At 45.8% G+C, this 26,856-nt stretch overlaps 1 protein-coding gene across 10 annotated transcripts in view; it reads left to right on the top strand.

Annotated features, from left to right (window-relative positions):
* DOCK7 (dedicator of cytokinesis 7) overlaps positions 1-26,856 on the top strand; it is a 92,136-nt gene that overhangs the window by 1,499 nt on the left and 63,781 nt on the right. For all 10 annotated transcript variants that reach the window (XM_058842153.1, XM_058842152.1, XM_058842148.1 and 7 more), the window contains exons 2-8: positions 7,149-7,254; positions 20,343-20,518; positions 20,628-20,696; positions 23,088-23,217; positions 23,324-23,536; positions 23,924-24,009; positions 25,888-25,954. In XM_058842153.1, the coding sequence (XP_058698136.1) occupies positions 7,149-7,254; positions 20,343-20,518; positions 20,628-20,696; positions 23,088-23,217; positions 23,324-23,536; positions 23,924-24,009; positions 25,888-25,954 (847 nt within the window). The remainder of the gene's footprint in view (positions 1-7,148; positions 7,255-20,342; positions 20,519-20,627; positions 20,697-23,087; positions 23,218-23,323; positions 23,537-23,923; positions 24,010-25,887; positions 25,955-26,856) is intronic.

Here is a 26,856-nt window from a genome sequence, read left to right as displayed (position 1 = left end):
GTTTTTGGGTTCACCTGTGCCTGTAGAAGGACCTGGGTGCTTTGCAGTGAGGTCGGGGCTGTTGCATCTCCAACTTTCCTTTACACTTGTGAGATTGTTGTGTTTTCTGTGGGGTTTCCCGTGCTGTCGTGTCATGTGTTGAGAAATTTCAAATTCCTGGTTTGTGGCCTGCACATCCAGGCAAAAGCTTGTGAGCAGAATGTTGCACCTGGGGATGCCCAGGCTGGGCTGTTACCCTTCTCCTGCTGGCACTGAACGTGCTGCTGGGAATGTTGCTGTTTCAGGGGATGAGAGATTGGAGCAAGCAGTGCACAAGAGTCCCAGAGCTGTGCTGGTGGCTGCTGGAAGCCCTCCCCCAGTTCCATTGTTTCAAGAAGAATAGATCCCTCGAATTTTCACACTCTGCCCTCCGGTTTGGCTGACTCATTGAGGTAGATGTAGCATTTGTCTTATTCACAGGAAATAGCCATGCTGCTCTTGCTTTGCCTGTGTGCTTCAAATGGATGTCATTCAGATCCACCAAGACAGATTCCATCAGTCCAGCTGCAAGTTTCTAAATTGGTTGTTACAGCAGAAGTAGAAAAACAAATGTAGGATGGGCTGAGTGTTTCTTGGAAAGCCCAGGGATGTGTCCCAAGGCTCAGATTTACCTGCTGTGATTTCTTCAGCCACCTCAAGGGCATGATCAGAATGCTGGTGCCATGCCCTGCATGGTCATTGCATCTAAATCTTTGAATATTGGGCAGAGGCTATCAGTAATTGCCCCAGCAGTTTTAAAATACCTTTTAAAGACTATGTTACAAGGTGTCTTGATGATTAGGTCCTGCTGAGTTTTTACAGGATGGGTTTAAACTAGAATTTGGCCATCACAGGTGCTTACTAATTCTTCTTGACTCCATCAGAAGAAACTCCAGAGTTAAACACACTAAAATGGGTTAATAATTTCTAAGATCTTGCCTGAAATTGCTAATTTTTAATTGAAAATATATTGGTAGGAAATGTTTTATTAAGCTGTGGTGGATCCCATCCTTCTGCAGCATCCTGTTGCTTCTGTAGCAGCACAGAGACTGTTGCTTCCATCTCTGTATGTGAGAGCAGAGGAACTTCAGTGCCACCTGTGCCTGCTGCACATTCCCAGTTGTGTTATCCCAGTACATTTTTTGGATATGGGGCTGCTTGGCAAAGAAATAGGATAGGGAAACCCCCCCATCAACAGGGTCACTTCTGAGTTCCTGGATGTCCCAGTAACTGGAGCTTGTATCCCAGCACTCCAGTGTTTCCTGAGACAGAGGAAAAGGTGTGCAGGCTTTTTAGAGTTCAAAAAAGAGAAAGAAAAGCTCCCCCTTTAAACCTCACACAGTAGAAGCATTACAGGGATAAACTCATGTAGGCTTTCATGTGAGCCCCTGATTCAGTGCCTTGTCAGTGCCCTGGGACCATCCTGAGGCTGGGTTATCTGGGGAATTCAGAGCTGCTCCTTCTGTCAGACCATCACCATGGATGTGCCTTTACCTGGAAAGAGTTTTGATCCTTCTTTCCTGCTCCCACAGTGGGAGAGGATCCCTGTGACTGGAACAGCACCCCTGCCCTGCCCTCTGTTTTACAGCATCAGCCTCACACAAACCCCACAGTGTGATTTTTACAACTTCTCTGTATTCTTTTGCTTAGATTTTTCAGTTTTCCTGTGCCCAGCTGTCAGTGGAGTGCAGAGAAAACAGTTTTTACCTTGTGGCTCCAGCCCCTTCCCAGGTGCTTCCATGTGAACAGGAACCCCATGAGGTGCTGCTGTCTGGGGCATCTTCAGTGGGGGCTGATCCTGCTCCCAGACATTCAGTGACTTGGAAATTCTCCCTCATCCAGGCCTCTTACACTGTATGGGATTCCTGGAGTAATCACAGCTTGTCTTTATGGATTTGAATTGAGGGGAAGACACTCGTGTTCACTACATTCAGAGCATCTTATTTCTGCTGCAGCTCCCTTTACACTGATGGGGTGCTGTAAAAGGGGACTTGGGAAGGCTATATTTGCATTTATGTTCATTTAGAGTCCTTTTACACTCCCTGAATGCTGTGTCAGGGGGGTTGACAGCCTCCTTTGCCCAGCCCCAGGGTAAAGAGGGATGGTGTGAAACCTGCACCCACTGAAACCAAGAGCAGAGCTGTCACTGACTCCCAGGAGCACCAAATTGGGCCAGAAACGTGGTCACAGCAGAATATTCATCACAGTTTATTCTCTTCCCACATCCAGATTTGCGTTGTCAAAACACTGTCACAGATAACTGAAAGGATTTTTACCAGGAATTTCAGAGCATCCCTTTCCTGTTCTCTCCAAAAGTCCCACTGGCTGTCCCCATTCGGCCTCTGTGGATGTCTCACGTGGGAGTCAAAACCCAAGAAAATCCCTGACTGCTTAAAGCAAGGGAGAAGGCAGGGCCAAAACTTCATCTCCAGGGCTCTGCTGCAGAGCTGCTTCTCTGGCCAAGGCTTCCTTCTTTGGTTGGGTGTTTTTAGCTTGAGGTGTGACTTTGCTGTCCTGCAGGATCCAGTCCTGTGGTGATGTCCTGGGAGCTCATCCCTCCACTGCAGCCCAGGGGTGACGTTTCAGCCTCAATAATCAAATATTATCAGAAGAGCACCACAGGCGGCGTTGTGTGATGTTTTCTCTTTTAATCAATGGTGAGGAAAAACGGAACATGTTGTTGCTCGTCTGTGTTAATTTAAGAACCCACACAACACCCTGCAGCGGTCAGGATCAAGCTGGGCATTTCCTCAGCTGTAAATCAAACCCGTTTCACTCCAAGGGGAAGGAGTTCACTCAGAAGGAAACAGGACCTGGGGTTTAGGAGGAAGGAACTGGCTGGGTGGCTCCAGGCCAGAGCTCTCCCTGCATCCCTGGAGCAGGTTCCCTCATCCATCAGAGCTTCCCTGGATGTTGAGTCACACCTGGATGGGGCTGCAGGCAGGACAGCCCAGCTGGAGCACGTGGGGACAGAGGGCCAGGTCCTCTCTGCAGAGGTGACACACACAGCCAGTGCCACTGGGCTTTTGGGATCCACATCCAAGCACAGTGAGTCAGGAGGATGGATGCCTCCAGCCCGTGCTGGCTGAACAGAGGGTGATGCTTTCACTTGAAGAAGTAAATGGTGTGGAAATGCAGTTTTCTCTCTCTGAGGCAGAAGCAGCAGCTCTGCTGGGGCCGCAGATGCCTCGCTGTGCCAGGCTGCCTTTCTCAGAGGCTCCCTGGGTGTGCAGTCCCTGCATGTGACACCCAGGCTGAGGAACAGGCAGGAGGAGCACTTCTGTAATTAGCAGGATGGGGAGAACCAATTTGCCTTGCCCTTTCCCAGTGGAGAGGGCCCTGGAAAAGGGAGACTTCCTCACATTGCTCCAGGCTGTCCCCGACCCACCTTTGCTGGGAAACAGGAGAGTTCCTAACCTTGCTTGGCATCACCAGGGAGATCTTGGGGAGTCTTTTTTGGGGGAAGGCAAAAAGAAGAACTGATATTTCCAGTTCGCTGCTTAAGCTAAAAAAATATTAAAAAAAATAAAAATAAAAAGGAACAGTTTTTGGGTTTGACCAGGCAGGGCACATAGAAACAGAAATGATTTTTGTGTGTAGTAAAGAACCCTGGGAGTGCAAACAAATGGTTTCATTTTGTTATTTACAGCTCAGAGTACTTTGAGAATGACCAGTTTTGTTTTGCTTCAGGAGCCAGTTCCAAGAGGAATTTTTTTCCCTCTTCTTTGTGGGTTTTCTTTTTTTTTCTTTTTCTGTGTGAACCACATACACACACAATAATTAACCAGTGAAGAAGGTCAGAAAGGAAGTGACTGGGGAAGATGTACTTTAAACAGACATTCATGAGGCTGTGGGCTATAATTAACTGGAATGTTTGTCTGAGGTTCCCAGGTTACGTGTTGAATATTAGATAAGTTATTAGAGGCAATTTTTTATTTGTCCTTTTAATTATCAAAGCTTTAATGGCTCTTCAGCTCTACCAAATTAATTTTTTCTTTTTTCTTTTTTTTCTTTTTTTTACATTTGGAGAATATTTATTTGTCTTTTCTTGCTGGGGTTTGGTGTAACACCAGCATTGATTTGGGTTAGAAATAGTGCTCAGGGTTATAGTGCAGCATGAACTGCTGGTCATGAGCAGTTTGCCATGGACAAACAGCCTCTGGGAGTGGAGGAGGAGAAGGCAAATGTCTTTATAGAGTGATGGAATGGTTTGTGTTGGAAGGGACATTAAAGGTCATCCTGTGGTCAGGGACACCTTCCACTAGACCAGGTGTTATTTGTTTTAGGGAAACTGGGAACCTCTGGGAGGGAACAGTGAGGAAGCAGCCCTAAAAGAGTCAGCTGAGATATTTTCTCAATGTGGAAATACTCATTTGGTTCTCCAAAGGTTCTACTCCTTCTCTGGAGTCAGTGATCAGGATGAAGCACATCTGCTGAAAGGTCTGATTCCCAACTGGAACAACTCCAGAAAAGCCACTGGGTGACCAAGGGAGCCCAAAGGCTGGAAGGGGACACCTGGCAGGTAGAAAGGAGTGGGAGAGGACTCTTGAACCTGATCATGCTGCCACAAACCCAAAGGAGTGTAGATTACCCATAAATACATCTGGAGGTCAGGTTAGATTAGGAGATGGTTTCTGAGTGTCAGAGGCACGATGCTTTCTGGTGGGGAAGTGGTGTCCAAAACCTCAGTGAATGCAGTGATACAGAAAGGAGACAGCCTGAGCTGTGGGTTGGACTGCAGGCTTGGGATAAATAATTCCTGAGCATACTCCACTTGGGAATTCTGAGGTTTAGACAGTATCCTTTTACTTCACATGGGAAGAGTTTTGCTGGGTGCTTGTGAAAGCTGGAGAGGCAGGAGTGCTTCAGACTTGAGAGTAATGCTGGTTTCTTGGTGAAACCCATTGAAGGTTCCGTTCTGACTTGCTGTTGTCCTGCTTTGGGGAAATTTTCAAAATCCAGTGAGGTTATTAATGGTGCAGCAGCAGGGCTGATCTCTTTTGTGGCACCACATTCCTGCTGGACCACAGAGATGCCTTGGGTTCCTGAGGATCCACGGATTCAGGCGGAGCCAGGCACGGCTGTGCTTCCACAGCTGAGGACAAGTTCCCTCCTCTGGCTGTACTTTCCACCTGGAAACAATGCCTCTTGAAAACGGGGAAGGGTTTTTAGTTTTTCCTGCGTTGTGCTGGGCTCTTGAGTTTTCCTGTCAGGGCTCTCTCTGTGCCTCATCAGGAGTGACACAAAACACACTGAGTGAGAGCCTGGTTTGAAGCAGAGCCCATCTGCATCCTGGGGACGAGCTTTTCCATCCTCAGCCACAGCTCCATGGTGTGTTTGCCATGCCAAGCAGCCATTTTAATCCATTCCAAATTTCCCAACAAAAGCCAGCAGCACTGTGGTTCGCTGTCACGTGTGAATGTGTGTGCACACGTGGTGGGAGCAGGGAGATGGCTTCTCCTGGATGTTCCCTGTCCCCAGCAGGACAGAAGCCACCCTCCAGAAGTGAAAACATCAGCTCCTGTGGATAAAGGCAAACATGAAGGAAATGACTTCTTGCAGCCAGAATGCATAAAACTTTATTTTTTTTCCCTCCTGCAGTCTACTTTTTCAAAAAGACAAAATAATGCTTCCTCTAGCTAATCTTACATCCATCCTCTGGCCTGAGGAAACATCTGCTCTCCATGGTAGCCTCAGTTGTCCCAGCCAGTTCCCTCTAAGAGTTTCCTTCTCTTCCACTGACAGCAGTTGCCTCCAGCTGCCTTCATTCCTCCCACCAGCAATCCCAAAGCCAGGAGCCCATCCTGACGTCCGGGTTTAGCTCAGGACAGGTTTAACCATCTCCTTGGCAGGATTTTAGCAGCTTTGTGTGCTGTGCTGATAAACAGCACAGTCTCCCTGCTGAGATCAGGAGTCTCTTAGCCATGAGGATGCACAAAGTTCACTGACACAGCAGAAAAATCATCCCTGTTCTTGTAGCCTCTTCATCTGCCTTATGGGCTGGTTAGTGTCTCCTTGGAGCTGGGAATTTGCTCTGGGAGCCAGAGCTGCCAGCAGTGCTGTGATGTGGTGGATGGCACTTGGGGTGGATTTGTCCCTAATAAATTGGGTGTTGACTCCTAGGGAGGAGCATTTGTGTTGGTGAGGTGCTGTAGGCCAGGGGTACTCAGCAGCTTTTCAGCTACACTGTTGTTTTGGGGGAAGGGATCTGGGTTTTGGTTTGCTTTTGGAACAAGACCATTTCCACCCTACTCAGAGGCTTGGCTATCCCTGCAGTGAGGAGCTGCAGCTTCCTGCTGGGATACAGGATGGAGAGCTGGGGATGGCTGTGGTAGGGCTGGACCTGTGGCTCTTCGTTCAGGCAGCCCCTGGCCATCAGCATTTCCCTCTCTGTTGTGCTCTTCCTTCCCCCTCCAGGTGGCTTTACCTGCCTGTTGTGTTTTCAGCCTTACCAGAGACAATGTGGCTCTTTAGCCAAAATTGAAAACTCTGGAGGGTCACAGCTTTCACCCTCCAGGCATGGAGAGGCTGCTCTGTGCTTTCCATACCCGGTGAGAAAATCACCCAGTGCTGGAATTCCTCTGTGGCAGAGACACAGGGCTCTGTGCCAGTGTTTCCTCTGCTTGTCACCTTTACCTTTCCTACATGGGAAGGGAAGCACCTTTTTGTTCTGACCCAGTCATTTGTTTCCTGGTCCTTTGTCTGGCTGTGACTGCAAACCCCAAAAATAGGCCGAGGGATGAAACTGCAGAGTACAGAAGCAGCTGTGTGACCAGGAACTGCTGAAGGGAGAGGAGAACTCTGGAGAAGAGCTTTCCTTGGAAGAGCCTGCTGGGAACAAGTTAATTTGTGCTCAGGGTCACGTGCATTTTATTGCCACAGATGTGCACAGAAGAGCAGTTCACAAAAAGGGAAGAAAAAAAAAACTCTAATTGCTGTTAAAAATACGTATCTGCAGCCTTGTGAGAGCTTTGTGATTCCTGGGAATTTATTATGCAGGATCTGTTCCTGGCAGGCAGTGACACCCTGGTGGCAGCGAGCAGAGCCTGGTTTCATTCCAGCAGCACAGGCAGGTGTGTGTGATCCATCCCCTCTCAGAGATAAATAACCCTGTCCCTGTGTCGTTGCAGGACCGTGGCAGCCGAGGTCAGGAAGCAGATCTCGGGGCAGTATGGAGGCTCCCCACAGCTCCTCAAGAACCTCAACATCGGAGGCAGCGTCTCTCATCACACCTCTGTAAGTCATGCCTGCAGCAGGGCTTGCTCAGGCTGCTGTCCATACTCATTTTACCCTTTGGGAGGAGTGCTGACAGGTTGCTGATGTAAGTGGCTCTGATAACACCAAGGACAACATTCCATGCAAAAGCCACTAATTTTGGGGATTTCTATGTTGCAAACCAGTTGGTGTGGCTGGGAATGCTGTTTCTGCAGAATCTTTGTAGGATAAGGAGCTTTCTTGAACAGATATTAGTTGTTTCATCCTTGTACAGCCTGGATTGGGGATTAAATTCTGTGTTTTTGTGGTTCTCTGCATGGAGAGCTCTTTGCAAGATCCTGCACTTCAGGTTGCTGTTTTCCTGTCCTTGTCACTCTGGAGAGCAGGATCACAGCAACTCATCTACTCTTCTGAAGTATTTTAAATATTATTGTGCAAGTTGAGTGTGGCTATTTCTCAGGAATGTATATTTACTTACAAGTTTACAGCCCACTTTGAAGAGCTGCATTGTCACAGTCACCCTTTCTGAAGTCAGACTTTCTTGCATGGCCTACCAGGAACCTTCCAGATTTATTGTGGTAAACATTTTAAGAGTGCAGCAAACTTTTTCAGGCTGGAAATGTTTGATTTGGGGTCTCACTTCAGGTCACAGTGATTCTTTTTGCTGCAGTCAACTTGGAAAACAAATATTAGAGCATCTTGTTTTCTTCAGAGAGGGGTGGTTAGGTCAGGCAGGGCTGGAAATGTGCCCTGAATTTGATAGTCTGTGCAAGTGTTGTGAGTTTACAAGAGTTCTTCTCTTTGGAGTGGTGTCCTGTAGTGTTTCCTTGGTTCCTGGGATTGTGGGAATGAGTTCATGGGAATTCCCTCTGCTTCATGTCCAATGTGCCCTGTTAAAGCTGCCTCCTGTGGGGCACAAAGGTGTCCTGGGAGCTGAGTGTCACCTCAAAAGGGATCTCCAGGCTGACCTCTGGCTCAGGGCAGTGACTTCACTGCGGCAGAGACTTCATCTCTGAGGAGATCTGGCTGTGCCAGAGGCACTGGGGATGGAGGAGGGCTGGAATTCCTGTCATTCCCTGGGAGCACAGGGACAGCAGAAGGATGATCTGTCAGCTGGTGCCCAGCCTGGTGGGCACTGAGCAGGGAGGAGGGTTAATGAGAGAAGGGTTAATGAGAGAAGGGTTAATGAGAGAAGGGTTAATGAGAGCTGCTGCCCAGACTAATGCCTTATCTCAGTGGCTCTGCTGGGCTGTGCAGTGATAATGCAAAGCCCTGACTTGGCAGTTCTGGATGGTCCTTTGCATAATCCAGCATTAGAATAGGGAGGGTCCCCTGCTATTAGCTGGTGTCTGGAGCACTCAGGGTCATTGACTCCACTTCCCTGCAGCACTGGACAGCTGAGGAATGCACTCCCATTGGATATCCATCCCAGGAGCTGCTGTGCCTCCCTTGTCTCACCTGTGGGTTCATCTTGGAATTGCCTTTCTGCTCTCATAAATTGAGGTGTCTTCCGTGAACCTCTCCAGGCTCACCCAGCCATATTTTTGATCAGTTTTTCCTTGTATCACCTCCTTTCACTCTGAATTGTCTCTTCCACTTTTTCCTCCTATTCCTAAGCTTTTTCCATTCTACCACCAGCCAAGTGTTCAAGCTCAAAGCTTTGGTCCTGTTGATCTTCACATGTAATTTTTGATACAGGATCAGACTTGTTGGTCATGGTATTATCAGTAGCTCTCATTATCCTGTTGCCCTGGTGTTTGCTAGTAAATATATGCAAGAATCTATAAAAATGCTGGAAAAGGTCATGCCAGCTGGAAGCAGGCTCTGAGCTTTTCCTATCAAACTGCATTGTGTGATGGCTGCTGTGATAAGCTCCCAGTTTGTCACATGAAATTGGGTGCTGAGCAGAGATGCTCTGCAGAAGCCTGATTAACATGGGGTGATGGTTTGTAGGAGATAGTCTGTAGGAAAAGTCTATTTAGTGAAGTCATGAGTCTGTATCCTCAGGCTGTGTAATACGACAGAGGTTCTCTTGTCTGAATTTTGGGTTAATTTCTCTCCCCGAGGCATCCGTCAGGATCTGCTGTGCCTGCCTGGCCTGCTTTGATAATCAGCTTTATGCAGAGGGAAAGCATCATTGTGTGGAGCTGTGTTTGCTCTGGAAAAGTTCAGTTCTGTGTAGCCACACTGGTTTAAAAGCCTAAAGTAGGGCATGTAGTGTGGGAGTGAAGAGGAAATTCCTGCTAAAATGTTGTGCATTTGAGTTTCAGTATCTCCACGATGGCAGCTGGTTGGGACTGGGGGGCTCCAGCCTGCCAGAGTTCAAGAATTATTTGGCCGATGCTGTCAGGCACAGGGTGGAATTGTTGGGGCTGTCCTGTGCAGGGCCAGGAGCTGGACTGGATAAATCCCTTCCAGCTCAGGATATTCCCTGGTTCTGTGACTCCAGTGGTTGTGCAGATGTGCTCTCTCATCCTGCTCACCGTGGTGAGAATTCTGGTCCAGGAAAGATCAACACCGATTCTCTGATGGTTGCCAACAGCAGCTGCTTATGATAGTTTGTCTGAGAGTCTTTTCAGTCCAAAGGAGATATTTTTATGGAGAAATGGAGTTTTTATGAATGAGGAGCCTTCAGCACCATGCTGGCTTGGGCCTTTTGTTTCTTGTCAGCTGAAGCCAGTGCAGGGATGTTCCCCACACCACAGACTTGCCCGTGGTTGAACCTGGGATAAATGCAAAAACCTGTCAGCTGAATTGTAGCAAGTCTCTTCCCTTTTGCCTCACAAACAGCAGACAAAATGCTGCCAGAACTGTTTCTAATTTGGTATCTGGTAGAGCTGGGGGGAAGACACTGCTTTCAAATGAGTTTATTATTGTCAGCCTCCACCCTTCTGCTACTTTTAGGAGCAGCTGATTTAATTGCACATTCCTCAAACCCCAGACACAGGTCCAGGGCCCTCAGAGGCTTTTCCTGTGTAACCCAATGTGCCAGGCTGGGACTCCTGGCAGGATGCAGTCCCTGCAGCTCTGAGCTTTTTATTTTTGCAACCCACAACAGAAGGCACTGACAGTTTGTTATTGGGAAATAGGAGCTGTGAGCTCTGAGAGTTCCAGGATGAAGGAGGGATTTTTTTGGTGAAGTTATTTTTGCGAGTCTCTCCAAGCCCACTGGTGAATGGAGTGTGAATTTTCACCTTGCTGGCTGTTCTCTGGGCTGGAATCCACGGGCTGTGCTCACCTTGGCTGCCTCCAGAGGTTGAGCATCCCCTGCTGGGAGCTGCTGCTTCTCACCACCAACCCCAGTGAGTGAAAGCAGAAAGCCTGCACTTCCTCTGGGAGAATTCCCCAGCATCTTGCAGGATGGGGAATTTGCTGTTTGTTTGATGAAACAGACTGCCATTATAATCCCTCCTGACTAACCACTTTCTTGTCCTCCCAAGTTTGTTTTTAATGTGGGGCAGCTCCTTGTGCTCAGTTAACTCTGTCTGCTGAAAGCAGATAAAGACTTAAAAAATCTTAGACTTTTTTTTTTCACTTTTGAGTGCCAAGGATAATAATGGAAATGTTTTTTGGTTGTCTAAAACTCAATTTATTTTTTTTTTCCCCAAGAAAGAGTTCTCTTAATTTTAGAAAATCTTTTCAGGTCTCTATTTCTATTTCTTTACCTCTTTAGAGGTATATTTTAATGGTTGGATATAGCACTTAGTGCAATGGTCTGGTTGACAAGATGGTGTTCAGTCAAAGTTTGGGCATGGATGATCTTGGAGGACTTTGCCAACCTTAATGATTCTGTGATTTTGTTAGGAAGGCAGCTTTTTACTAAACTTGCAGATAAGCAGAGTGGGTGTACATTCAGTTGTTTTATAGAAAAATCACAGCTTTTTCCAAGGGATTTGGGGTAATATTTCCTGCCTGTTGATGTATGTTACAGCAGAGATGATTGTTAGTATGTAAAGGAACAATGTTACAAGAGATACTAATTAGTCTGGGAATAAAGGGGTCTGGATTCTTGGATATGATGTGATCTGACCACGTCTGCTCTCAGCACTTCATTTTCTCCTGTAAAATGAAGGTGCTGACATTTACATATCTTTGTAAAGCACTGCTGGCTTCATGGGCATTATCTGGGCTAATTGAAGCTTTGTCTTGGATTTATTGGATGTCAGACTTTGGCCATGTATTCAAAGATAACATCTAATTATTCAAGTAGAGAATATAGGTTCCTTTGTATATTTCCATTGTTTATTTTAATGTAATTTAAGAGAAGAAGAAAAGGTGATTTGTGCAAATGAATGGGAAGCACAGCAAAGGAAAACATGACAGTGTCCTGTGTGGCACTGAAAAGGGCGTTTTGGAGTGTTCAGAGCCAAGTAATTTTATCACCAAGAATTGAAAAGGAGAATGAGCCAAGTCTTTATGCTGTCTCAGGGCTGATGAAGGCTGAATGGTGCCTCCCATTATTTGTATTTCCTGGAGGTTTTGCCCTGCCTGGCTGAGTGGTCTGTCCTCATCAGGCAGGGGAGGATGGGAGAGGCATCCACATCCTCTGCCCTGTTAACTCTGCTCTGGTGCAGGCACTTTCTGTAGGACATTAAAACTGTGGCTGAAGTCAGCAGTGAGCCCTGTGGCCAAGGCCAGGGGTATTTTCTCTGTTCAGGTGGGGCTGGTGTCCACTGGGAGTCTCTGCAGTAACTTAAACAGTTCATGTGTTAGCAGAGATAAATACTCTTAATGAAATGATATTATACCAAGTAATTGTTAATAAACAAGCTGGGAGAGCTGGGGGTGCTCACCTGGAGAGGAGAAGCTCCAGGGAGAGCTCAGAGCCCCTTGCAGGGCCTGAAGGGGCTCCAGGAGAGCTGGAGAGGGACTGGGGACAAGGGATGGAGGGACAGGACACAGGGAATGGCTCCCAGTGCCAGAGGTTAGATGTCAGGAGAATTTCTTTGCTCAGAGGATGATGAGGCCCTGGCACAGGCTGTCCTGAGGTTGCCACATCCCTGTCCAGAGCAGCCCGGGCAGCTCTGTGTGACTCTGCCGTGACGCTGCCGGCTCCGCGCGTGTCCATGGTTCATCCATCCACACAGGGGAGAAATGTCCCCTGGGAACTGAGAGGTGCCTGTGCCAAGTATTTCCCACTCAGGAGAGCATGTCCATGCTTGGCAGGGCTCAGGGCCACCAGGGCTCAGGGCCACCAGGGTCTGCCAGTGTGAGCCCCAAGGGTTCTGAAGGGGTCAGGCTCTACTGACCTGATGTAACATTTCTGCCAAAAGTGGGAAATCTGTGATTTTTCTGCAGTCTCTGCTCAAACTGTTTGGTTTTTAATTTCTCTGTTGCTGTCTCAGTTTCTGCTTTCAGTTTTGTCACAGTTTATCAGAGGGAAACTCTTCGAGATGAGTCTCAGCACTTCCATTTTCTGTATCAAAGTCTTTGTGTTCTCCAAATACTCTTGGTGAAATTACACAATCCTTAGTCATCAAAGATCTTGTCTTCTTACCCGTCCTTGGAGGCATAACTCGTATCTTTCTAGGGTTGCTAAGAAATAGCTTTAGTATTCCCAGATAACTAATTAATCTCTGATTAATATTAATATTTCTATGCCCAAATGGCTTCCTACATTAGCAACCAGTTATCACAGCAAATAACCTGGCAGTATTTGTACATAAAGCATCTCACTGGTTTTGGGACTGGCTGTTCCTTGTTACATGCAGGATCCTTCTTTAGGTAGGTATATTTGTAATTATTCCACAGAATCCCAGGCTGGTTTGGGTTGGAAGGACCTTGAAGCTCATCCTGTTCCAGCCCATGCCAGGGACAGGGACACCTTCACTATCCGAGGGTGCTCCAAGCCCTGTCCAACCTTGGACACTTCCAGGGATGGGGAATCCATTTCCTTTCATTAGAGGATTTTTCTGGCTTAGGCATTGTGATAGAATTTGCCACACACTGCAGATCTCACAGAATTCAGATCTTGAAACCGAATGTTTTCAGATTGCAAAAATGGAGCCTTCAGACACAGAGAATGCTTACAACCATTTTTGGGGCACGCTTGCAATTTGGAAATAAAGGACTTTGATCAGCTGCTCTCTATGGTAATGACATCTCACAGAACATCATGCAAAAGAAGGAATGAGAGGCAGAGCAGAGCAGGAGATAGGGAACTGCATTCCAGAGGCAGTGGGGAGGTAATGACTGCACTGAGGGCTGGGGAGGTGTCATCCTTGGTGAGGCTTGGGGGCTGCCTGTGGTTGATGGAAAGCAGAGATTGCCTAGGAATCTCCTTGGTTCATTTGAATATTTCCATGTATTATAAATGCAGCCAAAAAATGAAATGCAGGAGTTCTCTGGGCTCACCAGGCATCAGGAGTATGGGTTTTCTGAAATGCAGGGATGGCAGCAGACAAATATGCGAGTCTTTGAATTTGGATCCATTTGGATTATTTTTGGAGCGCTTAGTTGAAAGAAAATGTCATTTTTGCAAGTAAAACATGTTTTTTCATTACTTGAGTGTTGTCAGTGGTTAATATTACACTGCTCATGTTTCAAAACCTCTTAGAGTGACTTGCCTGTAGTTCACACTTAAAAATAAATCTAATGCCTCTGTAAAGCAAGCTTATTTCTTTAAACTGTTACCTTCTTTAACCTGCCTGCAAATTGTAATTTTTTTTTTTTTTAGCATATTACATTCTCAGATTTATTCTGACTCCTTCCAGTACATCAGATTTGACTCCTGTTCCCTGAGATACCAGTATCTGTTTAAGGGTGACAGGATTTTGCCACAGCAAGCACAGGCCATCTGTATTCCTGAGTGCTCAGCAAGGGAAGTGCCTGTTCGCCCTGGAGACCCAGAGATAGCTGAGAGAAGGCTGGGTCTCAGCTTTGAAATGTTAATCTGCTGCTTCTGTCCTTCCAAGATTTTGCCCAGGGAAGGCAGTGGGTGGGAAGTTGGTATTAATTTAGAATTTGGAGCTTTGGCACAATCTGTTGCAGTTTTAGCACGTTATAAATGGCTTAATATTTAAGGAGGTATTGAAGTTAAGATGGAACTTTGTCCCGGTTTCAAAATTGGCAAGAAATATCACCCTGATTTTGAATAAGTGCTTTAGCTGCCAAGTAAAAATAGCAGTCAGGATCCTCCCTAGGATGAGGAGCTCTCTGCAAAGTTAATTTTTCCAAGGTCCCCTATCACAGGGAGTTTTACTCCCACACAAGGGGCAGGAGGGACAACCTTCTACACTTTGCCATTGTCATTTTTACAGAGCCCTCAATTGTACAGTGATCCTCACAGGGGCTGGGACACTGCCCTTGGGAATTCTTATTTGAGCTACAAGGGAAATTGGGCTTGGATTGGGCCACAGCAGCTTGGGTTCAAATCCTTGTTGTGCCAGATGCATTCTGCCAAGCTGTCATGTCACAACCTCTCAGTGCTCTTGGGGCTCCCAGTGAGATTGGGCATCCTGGGAGGGCAGAGGTGAGGGAGGGAGAAGGAAATGGGAGGGAATGTTGTTTTCCATGGCTGTGCTGTCATACACAAGCTGGAAAAGTTTGCAGAATGATAGCAGGGATTTGAGTGTGTCACTCCAGTGTGTCCCAGGAGACTCCTCGTGGGCACAGATATCCCCTGAGCCCAGCTGCTGGTTTAGGGAAGGGATGGAGTCCTCCAGGCAAACCTGGGAATGCCTGTGGAGTCAGGGCACTGTGCTTCAGTCAGTCCCTGTGAGATGGAGTAATAATGATCCCTTTTTCTGCCCTAGTTGTTACTGAGCTGCTGTGCAGTGCCCAGGAGAGCAGATCTTGAGTCTTCAGATCCCTGCACAGGTGCAGGTCTTGTACAGGCCTGACCTCTGCTTTATACCTTTTGTTTCCTTGTGTGAGCTGTGCAGGTGGTGTCCTGGGTGTAGCTTTCCCTGCTCCTTATCCCTTTGTTCCTTTTGTTATCCCTTTGGGATGCTTGGCTGAAGTGAATGAAGGTTTGTGTTACCTTCCATGGAGTGATGCCACATCCCCTCACTGAGCCTCCTGCAGATTTGTGCAGGTGCTTTTGTAAGTGATGATGATGATCCAGGTAGCTGCTCAAAAGGAGGAAATAAATAGGAGAGAGATGTGTGCACTAAAACTCCACAAAAATACAATGTTTGCTGTCTGGAGAAGGGCAAAGTCGATAGGGAACGCAGTTTTATTTTCCAGCTTTTAAGGGGATGTAACAGTGAAGAATAACACAACCTTAAAGAAGAAAGCTTGAGTGTCCCCACTGCAGGAGAGCTGTAAACCTTTGAAATAAGGGTTTGTCCTGCAAGTGCTGAGAGCCTGAACTGCAGCAACGCAGCTGCACCTCTGGAAAATGCCTTTAAATGGGTTAGAGAAGCCAAATCAGAAAGGCTGCTGTCTGAATTAACTGATTGAACATGGCTGTGGTCAGGTTAAGGACATGCAGAATTGTTATTTCCAAGTGAGGGGTTTGATTGGGGTAAATCTGAGAGAGGGAGTCCTGTTTGATTTCTTCTGTACTTTCATTTTATCAGTACTGTGATAAACACAGTGTTTATGCTGGCAGGGAGCAGGTTATGCCCCTCTTACTCATCCTGAGCTGCCCTTTCTCCCCATATTGTCCTCCTGTAGATTTTAATAGCACCAGAACAGTGCTGGCCATGAGTGAGGTGGCAGTACCTGATCCTGGGATAAAGGCTGAGTGAAAACCCTGTTGGGGAGTTGTCCAAAATCAAAGAGTGTTTTTTAAAAGAGCATTAATTCTGGGAGCAGCTTTGCTTTGCATATTTTTAGCATGTGTTTGCTATTAATTCACATTATTCTATGGTCCTGGTGGGGAAGATGCTCAGGGCTCTTGCAGACTTTGGTTTCTGGAGGGTCTTAATAAACTCAGCAGAAATGGACCTCCTGGCAAGGATTTCTTGCAGTAACACTCCAGAATTCCCCATTAGGTTTATTAGGGGAGATCTCATTGAGACCTTTCAGTGCTTAGAGGGGACTTAGAAAAAACAAGGAGAGTGACTTTTTACACAGGCAAACAGTGCTAGGGAGAATGGCTTCAGACTAAAAGAGGAGAAATTCAGATTAGATATTAAGAAATTCCTCCCTGTGAGTGTTCTGAGGCCCTGGCACAGGTGCCCAGAGAAGCTGTGGCTGTCCCTGGATCCCTGGAAGTGCCCAGGGCCAGGCTGGACGGGGCTTGGAGCAGCCTGGGACAGTGGAAGGTGTCAGAGTTGAAACAGGATGAGCTTTAAGGTCTTTTCCTGCAAAACCACTCTGGGATTCTGTGATTAGCCAGTTAGTAGGTGTTCTGCATGTTTGCAAATACTTAGCTGGATTGTCCTTCTGCCTTTGGAAGTCCAGTGAAGAACTGGCTGTGTTTTATGGAGGAAACACCTACTGTTGCTTCCCCAGAGCTGCCAGGAGGAATGAGAAGGCTTTTCCTGGGAGCAGGATGAATATTGCCCTGAAGTCTGCAGCCTGCCAGCAAGCAGGGCTGTGGGAGAGCACAGCTTTATCCTCCTCAGCTGTTCCCCCTTCCTGCTGCAGCAGATTTCAGACCTTTTCATGCACAGCTGACGGGACTGGGAATTGTTTGATAGCTGAGATCATCAGTAGCACAGTGTCACACTCCTGCAGGCCAGGGGAATCAGCTGGTGGGTGCCTCTTGTTTTTCCTGGTGCCACAGGAGGTCAGCTGGGCTGGAGGTGAGATGACAGAGCAGGTTCTGCTCCTCCAGCAGCACTGAGGTTGATTGGGATGATGAGATTGGGATGATGGGGTTGGGTAACCTGGTCTTTATCCGAGCTTGTCCAGCTCCTCCAGTGTGCACGCTTCACCTGATGGGTTTGTGTGGCAATTTCAGGTGACTGGTGATTAGCCCAAGTGACACAGGAATAGCTTTTGGTATTTTGTGCGTCCTTGTCCCCATCCACACCTTTGGAACCATGCTGGAGCACGATGCAGGACAGGGGAAAGGTTAAACCATTGACAGCAAGAGCCTTGAGAGGAGCTCTTGCATTTCTGTTCACACATGGGGACATCTTTTAGGTTAATTTTCTTTCTGGTGCATTTATTCATCCTTCTTTCCTCCTCCTCCTCTTTCATCACTTCTTCCCCCACAAATATCTGAAGCCTAAAATAATGTTCTTGCCTTTTATCTGCCAATAGTCTGACACCAAGTAGTTCCTCTCCATACCCATGAATTTATGTTTGGCCTGTTTACTCAGGTGCTAGACAGTATTTCTGGCTGCACAGATGGTGAGTCTGACACAGGCCTCTGGGTTTGACTTTTATGTTTGTTTACATCTTCATGGTACAAGAGTTACCCGAAGAGACAAACTGGAAAATTGTGCAACCTTGGGCCTAATCCTGAAAGGTGTGAAGGGCTTGGAAACCCCTGGAATGCACAGAGAGCCCCTGGGCACTGCCTGCCTTTCTACATTGGTGATTTTTAACTGGCATGGCCACTTCATTCATCTCAATGCTCCTGTTGGACAAGGGGAATTTGAGATGTGAAATGCCATGGGTGAGGGGACGTGGTGTGTTTTGGGCTGTGACAGTTGCACGCCCTCAGTCCTGCATGTCCCCGTGAGCTCTGCATTAATACAGAGGTTTTTCCTCATCTTTTTTGCAATTCTCTTTATCAGGATGAGTGGAAATATTGGAAGGGATGAGGGACAGGTTCCTGTGTGTTAGAGAATCACAGGTAAATGAGTTTGTGCAAATTAAAACACAACACTTGCCATAGGCAGTTCACTTTTGGAAGATCACTCAGCTTTGGACCTTCCAGGTCAGAAAGAGGAATAAAAGTAAGTCTTAAAATGTTAGGGCTTAAAAATAGAGTCTGCTAAACAGCTTTAAATCATCCTGTGAGACTTTCTTACCCTTCTGGGAGGTGCTGTCAGTGTCCAGCAAGGAGCAGCATCGCTGCATGGATGAGGCTCTGCACTGGCCATGGGAGGATGGGAGGGGATGCTTTTCCCAGCACCTCTGGACACCCCCTTGCTTCTGGAGCTTTTTACCCCAGTGATTTTATTGCTTTCATCTTCATTTGCAAGGAGTCTCCATTGCTGGGTGGTTCCTCCTCTTTGCTTCTGAGGTTTCTCGGTGGAAGGGGCGATTTGGTGCAGAGCAGCGCTGGAAGTTTGCAGCACATGGAAGCAAACAGGCACTTGTAGCAATTCCTTAAGGAAAAGCTGTCACCTCTCAGTGACATTTGTCAGGGATCTCGTGCCAAATGGGGCTGGTCTGCCTGTTTGTAAAGAGCAGGGTGAGGTGGTGACATCTCAGCTGAGGTGTGGGAAGGAGCAGTGACAAATTCTGCTTGCGGTGATGAAAACAGTGGGAAGTGTCTGGTTTGTCTTCTCAAAAGTTCTCCAAAATCACGTACTTTGAGTCCATTTCAAGAGTTCAGGATTTACAGAGTCAGATTTCTGATTCAAGAGTTCAGAAGGGGGGGAAAAGGTTATGGGGTTAAAGAGATGATCATCATCTTCTTGTGAAAGGTGTCCCTGCCCATGGCAGAGGTTTGGAACGAGCTGGGCTTTAGGTCCTTTCCAACCCTTCTATGATTCTTTTGCTATTTCTTTACACAGAAATTAATCTGTTTATTTTACCTAAATTGCATAATCAAATACTACATTTCTAGTAGTATTCTAGACAGCCATCACATATTTTTTTTGGTGAACCAGATTCTTATCTGGCAAAAAATCATCTGGACCAAGTCCCCTGATTTCCTTGGAGTCACGTTGGTTTCCTGCTGAAGGATTTGCCTTCTAAGAAAATTGCAGTATTCATTGAGGTTGGTTGTGGCTGGGAGATTCTTTCAGTATCTCTGTGTTATCAGAGTCTTTTTCCTTGAATAAAAAGTTGATTCATTTCAGAACTTGTTGGCAATAGTTTAAAAACTGGAATTTGGGATTTGTATAGCAGCTTTTTCGAGAAGCACATTTAAAACTGAAGTGCTGAGTGTTCTTTTTAAAGTCATCTCCAGCACAAGCTGCAGGATAGTTCCTTGTCCCACAGAAATCATCTGGATGTCAGGAAAGGGGAAGTTAGTAGAGAAAACTGCTGAATTTGGATGTGTTTTTGTGACTCTTGTTAAAACACTCAGCCTCACTGGCATGTGCCAGGGAATTCTAGGAAATCTGTCAGTTGCTGTAGAGACAGCTTCCTCAAAACTTGTTTTTAGTGTTTCATTTTCTTAATGTCTATGTTTATGTATAGCCTCATAGCATAATGATCTCATATCAGAATATTTATATGTATTTATGTAATGGAATATGTAAAAGTACAAGTTATGCAATGTGAGTATGTATCCAGTTTATGCAAATTTTCTTCTAATGTATCTAAAAAAAGCTCAGGATGGTGAGATCAGCACTGCCAGTGAAATCTACTGTTTTCCTGCTCGTTTTCAGTCATTCCTTGTGCTTCAGGTAAAGGCTTTGTGCCCAGTAAAGATGATTTTTAAGCATCCCTTTTATTGAGGGCAGTGTCCCTTCCTGGCATGGGCAGAGTCATTGTGGCACTAAAGGCTCTAATATCAGGGAGAAGTTAAACTTGTACCTGTGGTAGGTGAACATTGTGTTTTGTGTTCACCAGAGAGGCGATTTAATTCAAAATAATGTTAGTCCTCAGAGCTGTGTGGCTTCCTGAGTTCCTGGTAAATCAGGCCTTGCTCTGGGTTCTGGCTGAGGGCTGTGCCTGAGGGAGGGAGGGTTCCTGCATCTTGGAGCAGGATCAAGGTTCCCTTTGTGATCAGAGCCTGGTAAAAACAAATCCAGGCTCAGATACGTGGGAAATAAAGTACGAAATTTCCTTTTGTTGTATATTTTGAAAGTAGATGTAGCCTTTCCTGGCTGTAGTTGTATTTTTTAGGTGATGATGGTACACACCAGAGGAATATGCAGAGGAACATCAGATAAAAGATAAGACATGAGAAACAGCTCTGCTGTGTGTTAGCTGAGGTTAACACCACTGAGGTTAATCACCTGATATTGCATCAAATCCCTCAACAAGGCAGAAGAACTGGTTTAAAAGAGAGCAGAAAACACGCCTGTGATGTTTCTTTATTTGCTCACCTCGGTTTAAGGCCCCTGTGGTGGTTTGTGTGTTCCCAGGTGCCTCTCACAGAAGCCGTGGACCCTGTGGACCTGGAGGATTATCTCATCACCCACCCTCTGGCCGTGGAGTCGGGGCCCCTGCGGGACCTGCTGGAGTTTCCCCCCGATGACATCGAGGTGGTTTACACCCCCCGCGAGTGCCGGACGCTCGTGTCGGCCGTGCCCGAGGAGAGGTAGGACAGGAGGAGACGTGGTGATGCTCCAGGGAATTCATATTTAATTTTGAGAAATTTAAGAAATTATCATAATCTCTGTAATCTCTGTTTTTTATTCTTTCAACAGCGAGATGGATCCCCACGTGAGGGACTGTGTCAGGAGTTACACGGAGGACTGGGCGATCGTGAACAGAAAGTGAGTTCCCCTCTGGTGTTCATCACTTCAAGTTCATACTTAAATTTTGGCCAGTTGCTGTAAGGAGGCTCAAAAATGTTGTCCTGGCTGCTGATTCCATGTCCTCTAGCTTTTAGTTGCCTGGTTCAGCTGAACTGATGCTTTGTGTTTGGAAAATTGGATCTTGGACGTCAAAACCCCTTGGGGCATTTTGGAAAATCTAGGCAATTTAAATCCACAGTTGCTCCTTTACCATGGTAGAGCAATTAGGGGATGTGGACAAGTAAAATTACTTCCAGCATTTGTTTCTTTCTTTGTTCCATCTGGTTTTAGTTCTTTTTAGAGACAAGTTGCATTAATTTTGCAGTGAAGTACGATTTACGTGCAGTCACGACCATCCAGTAGACAAGGTCCCCCTGCTGCTTCCATTGGTTCCCAGAGAGACTTGGGGAAAGTACATCATTCAAACAAATAATTGTTAATATTTGAACCATCACAACATTTACCTAATGAGTTAACAGTTCAGAGGATGGGCATGCATTGATTATTCCATGCAAATTAGCAGGAAGGGTTCTGAGAGGCTTTAGTTGGAGCACGGGCTCTCTCGGATGATTGAAAGTCTGATGACTTCAAGAGCTGCTGTCAAGGAGTAAGTGATCCATGTGATGTGCATCACCTACAAATGACTTGGCTGCAGCTCCAGCTCTGCCCTTGTGGCAGTTGCTACAATTCACTGGTTTAATGTTGTCCTGAGAGCCACTTCAGGGGATGCTCAGGATATGTTTGGCACTGCTAACGTGACCTAATAAAAAAGTGTTTTGTAATCTCATACCAAAAAAAAAACCAAACCAACAACCCAGCCAGAAAGGAACCCAAGAGAGGGAGGGAGATGTTTTATTAACTCCCAGCCTTGGCAGCAGAGTCTTGGATGCACCACAGACCTGGACAGTGTGACCCAGCCAGTTACCCACTCTTGGCTTCTCAGTGACTTTTGTTGGTACCTGGAATTCCTGGCTGTGACTCCTGCTCTGATGAGGTTTGTTTGGTGGGTTTTGTCCTCTGAGAGTCCTAGCATTTCCTGCTTGGATAAAACCATAGCAGTGCCCTGTGTAGAAACTGTAGAAACTGCTGGAGCAGGGAAAGAACCCAAAAGCTCAGCTGGGAAGGACTGAATTGTTTTTCAAGTAAGGATGTCAACAATTTCCTCTTCATCCATCCCACTGAATGGTTCCAAGTCCTCTAGCTAGCTCCAGGGGCACCAACCCCAGCTGTTGGAAGAACTGCTGAATTGACAATCCCTTTACTTCCCCACCCCAGGGGAAATAATCTTTATGTCCGTTTCTCCCTCTGGTTTTTAGTAACCAAAATGTTTTTGAGGCAAGGAAATCCACCCATTCAGTAATTCCTTTAATGATATTGGAAAAGGTAAGTTCACTGGCCTGAAAAAAACCCACTAGCATATTCTGATTTCAAGCTTAATTTCTGAAGTCAGGTGTGAATTAGAGATCCTTTGCACTTGTTGGTGGAGCTGTGATGGAAATGCTGACATCCAGGTGAGGATTATACAGATCCAATTGTTCAGCTCTTAGGAATTACAGCCTAGCAAGGAAAATGCATTCCTCCTTTTTTCTCTTCCCTTCCTTTATTCACTGCTGGCCTATCCATGGTTTTCCCATGTCTGAAGCATCCCTCTGTGGGAACTTTAGTACCAGGGCATGATAAGAACAATTAATTCCAGATGTGATCCCAGGAACTGACTTGGAGTGAGTATTGCAGGGAGACCATGGCTCTGTGTGTGTATAAATACAGACATGGTGCCATTTGGCACCCAAAAATTTGTTAGTGAGAGATCTGCTCCTGTCAGCACAGCAGGCAGGCTGTTCACTTGCAGGAGCTCTTACACTCTGGAAAGCTCCTAGGGACCCACTTCCCTTACAAAGATGCTGTGTGAACACACTTGTTTTAGTCAGGGTTGGAAAGTTGTTCTCCAGAGGTGCTCAGGATTTGCCTGAGTTGCTGTTTTGGTTTTCCAGTTAATCATTTTTTCTGCTCCAAGTCAGTTCCTGCTCCAGCAGAACCACTGGCCTTCAGTCCTCGTGTTCCCGGCCTGTTTTTAGCTTGGCATCACAATGGCACATTTTACAATTACTTTAATTGGCCCTTGATAATCCTCCTTTTGACATCACCCAGAGTGGCTTTATAGATGAACAGAGTCACATTGTAGTGTTGGAATAGTGGCTGTTGGATGATGCCCCAGCTCCAGTGGAGCTGACTGGAAATGGTGTTTGCAGGGAGCAGCTCCAGCCTCGGGAGCACCCACGCTGACAATGCTGGGTTTGTTCCGGGGTGCTGCTTCTGGGGTTGGGGGTCAAAAGGGCTCCTAAGAACGTGTTTGAAATCCTCTGTTTGCAGATACCACAAGCTGGGAACTGGGTTCAATCCCAACACCCTGGACAAACAGAAGGAGAGGCAAAAAGGGCTCCCCAAACAGATCTTTGAGTCTGACGAAGCTCCGGATGGCAACAGCTACCAGGATGAACAAGTAATGTGCCTTTAAAACCTCACTACATAAAACCTAATTTACAGTCCTGCTTTAAAAGTGCAGTCCTTTTCCCATTATAAGTTGCTTTTAATTTGTTGGCTCTCAGGATGACCTTAAGCGCCGCTCAATGTCGATCGACGACACTCCCCGGGGCAGCTGGGCCTGCAGCATCTTCGACCTGAAGAACTCCCTGCCTGATGCCCTTCTCCCAAACCTGCTGGACAGAACCCCAAACGAGGAGATTGACCACCACAACGAGGACCAGAGGAAGTCCAGTAGGCATAAGGAGCTTTTTGCACTACACCCAGCACCAGATGAGGTATTTTTACATGCATGTGGGTGAGACTAAAAAAGTGAAGGGTGTAAGGAATGTGAAAGCTGTCAGTCTGCCACAGATTTAAAGGATTTGAGATCACCTGTGTTTTAACATGCATGAGAACTGCAGCTATTTAGTGTTTTTCAGCATATTGTCTTGCCCATAGATATTACTTTCTGAAGATTGGGTTTCCCTTCTGGTTATGCAATCCCCAATAATGTAGAAACATTTAAGGGATTTAATTTAGCATATTTATAGCTGCTGATGAATGCACCATGCTGGGAAGCCTTGGATGAAATTGGTGCTGTGTCTTAGAATAAAAAAGTGATGATGTGTTTGCCTCCTGATTCTGCTGGTGGTTTGTACAGGGGTTGTGTCTCTTAATTCCAGGAGGAGCCCATAGAGAGACTCAGTGTCCCTGAAGTACCCAAAGAACACTTTGGCCAAAGACTCCTGGTGAAGTGTTTGTCCCTGAAGTAAGTACCACTCCAACAGAGAGCTGCACTGCAGAAATCCAAAAATTTAAATCTGCTGCTCTATCCATGTGCATCTGGAATAACTCCACTGCTTTGTTTATCACTCTGGAAGGGTCATTGCATCATTTGGTCATAGGCTTCCAGGTTAAATTTGTAAAGCTTGAGTTACACAGTTGTATCTTCAAGACTTCCTGCAGATGGATGAGACAGGAAATATCCACCTCCCTGCCTTTTTCTCCCTGTTGCTTTCCAGCTCTGCCTGTTCCATGTTCACGTGACATGAGGCTTCACCACGCTCCTCCAGGGCTCTGAAATTGGCAACTCACTGGTGTTCCCCTCCCTAAGAAGGAAATTTGAGATTAAATTTAAAGATTAGAAATGCTGGAGCCTTAAAAACATAAAGACAACCAAAGATTTGCTAAACTTTAGGCTCAACAACCTTGACTGTGTCCCTTTAAGAGTGAAGACTTTATATACTTAGTAAGCATTAACTGGAGGAATAGAAACCTGTTAAACAAGTTTAATGAAGTGGAGCTCCTGAATATAGGGTTACCTGCAGCTGGTTCATTGCCTATAACTCTTCTCTAATAACACAAGGTAAAATTTTACTGTTATTCCCTTGGAGAAATAAAGTACAAAACTGATTTTCCACACTGCTGTATTCATCTTCTGTGTCCTCAGTTAGGTCAACCCTTCTTATTAGAGAGCTCCAGTTGCTGCTCATAACTGAGATATATGTGTGGGACATTTCTCCTGCTCGTAGAGTACTCCAGGACCTAATATAGCCGTAGAGATGAACTGATTTTGCAGCCTTTTATGAACTGGAACAACATAATATGCAGTAGCAGTGCAGCTTTCCCTCCAAAGGAGGGTGTCTTTAGCATAAATAAGTTAGATGCTGGAAATTAATGTTTTCTGCTCTTTAAGCATCTCTTGCTGACTGCAGATTTGTAGCAGATCTGCCCAGCTACATGTTTGCTTGTGTACCTGGGGATGTAATCCAAGATTGTGCCATCTCAGTGGCACAAAACAAGGACATTGTCCCCAGGGAGAAGGCTCAGATGACCTAAGCAGGGTCATTTCCAGGTTAATCTCAGCTTTGTTGCAAAACTGTAGAAAACACCTGTTTGGTGGTGTTGTCCTTGTTGGAAGAAGGAGTTCCAGGCTGGAGCTGAGAGCTCTCTGCAAGGGCTGGATGTGGAGGGGATCCCAGGGTGGATTGGGCATGAATTCTATGGGGAGGCTGTGCAGACAAGAAATGAAATGGCATTTCAGCCCCTGCTCACTGTGCAGCAGAGACAGGTTTTGAATGGTTTTGAATTTCTTTAACTCCCCAGGTGTTCTAACAATAAGTTCAGCTTTGTTTGGTGGGTCAGTGTTCTTGTTGGGAGTTGAAATTTGCATAAACACTGGATAACAGTCACTGTGAAAAGCTGGCACCTTGCTAAGGGAGTGTTTGGTGTTTTCTGATAACAGTTGGCTGTTGAAAATTGCCAAAATAGGTGTCCAGTAGTGCTGAGAGGAGCACTTGGCCACTTAGCCACAGGAAAGTGGCTTCTCCAGGGAATCAGGGGAGCTGAGAGCTCCAGTTATCCCAATTAACAATTCCTCTCCCTTTGAGGAAGCTTTTGGGCTGCTTTGCTTGGCTTTCAGCGAGTTAAAATGGACCTTCTAAAAGCCAAGGGAGCAGATGGTTGTGGTGGCAGAAACCAGGACAGGAATGGGGTGGAAATTGGGAAAGAAGATCCCTTTGGAGCAGGAGCAGCCCTTGGGCTGGCTCAGCTGTTCCTGACATCTCAGTTCCCATCACCCAGGGAGGGTTTGGGATTCCTTCTGACAAAATGCAAGTCAACTGATTTTGTGTTTCTTTCTTTCAAGATTTGAAATAGAAATTGAGCCCATTTTTGCAAGTTTGGCTTTGTATGATGTTAAAGAAAAGAAGAAGGTAGGTTTGTAATTACTTGAGTGTGACATTTCCACTGAAATTTAAAGACAAAAATGGAGGAGTTAATTCTGGTGGCAAAGCTTAAGAGGACAGTGACATAGAGGTTGGAAGAATGATGAAGGCATTTCATGAACCATCTTGTGTGTTCTCCTTGGTAAAGCAGTTGAGGTATAACCACTTTTCTAAAAATATAATTTAATATGTGAGTGCCTGAAATCTGAATATATATATACATATATATAGTCCAATTTGGGCTTTCAAAAGTCTCTTCCCCAGAGAGAACTTAGGTAACTGAAACCTTTTATTTAGATTAGGTTTTTATGACTTTCTTAATCTCTTTTTGGTGATTCAGCATGGCATAGGTCCAAGCAACACTTCAGTAATGCATGAGAAAGTCACATATGCTAAAATTGCTAAAATCAAAACAAAACTGAGGAATCTTTTCAAGATCTAAGTTATAGGGAATGCAAAATACATTTATCCACCTATTTATGTTCTGTATTTAATATTTAAAGAGTCTCTTAGTTTTCCTTATTCAAGATATTAGCAGTAGTGGAGAGAAAAATGTTAAAAATATGCATTTTGACATTTATCTCTTTAAGACTTGAATTTAATGCATTGAGATTTAAGTTATGTAGATGAGAGTATGTGGAATATTATGTGAACTTTGTTTAATATTTAAATCACATTTCATAAGCCAGTTTTATCATCTCATTACTCCTTTTTTTTTTTTTTGGCTCTAACGTAGTAAGTTCTTTAGTGACCTCTGCTGTTGGTAGCCTGCTCACATCTTTTTTGGCTCTCAAGCTTTGCAGTCAAGGATTTGGTGTTTCAGGGTAGAAAGCTCAGTGTCTGTCTTTCAAGGGGTATTTTTCCTTTTTTCTGTTTCTATTCTGATATTT

The sequence above is a fragment of the Poecile atricapillus genome, chromosome 7, assembly GCF_030490865.1.
Source record: "Poecile atricapillus isolate bPoeAtr1 chromosome 7, bPoeAtr1.hap1, whole genome shotgun sequence".
NCBI lineage: Eukaryota > Metazoa > Chordata > Aves > Passeriformes > Paridae > Poecile > Poecile atricapillus.
The sequence above is the reverse complement of the archived record's forward strand: the minus strand, read 5'-3'. Positions and strand labels throughout refer to the sequence as shown.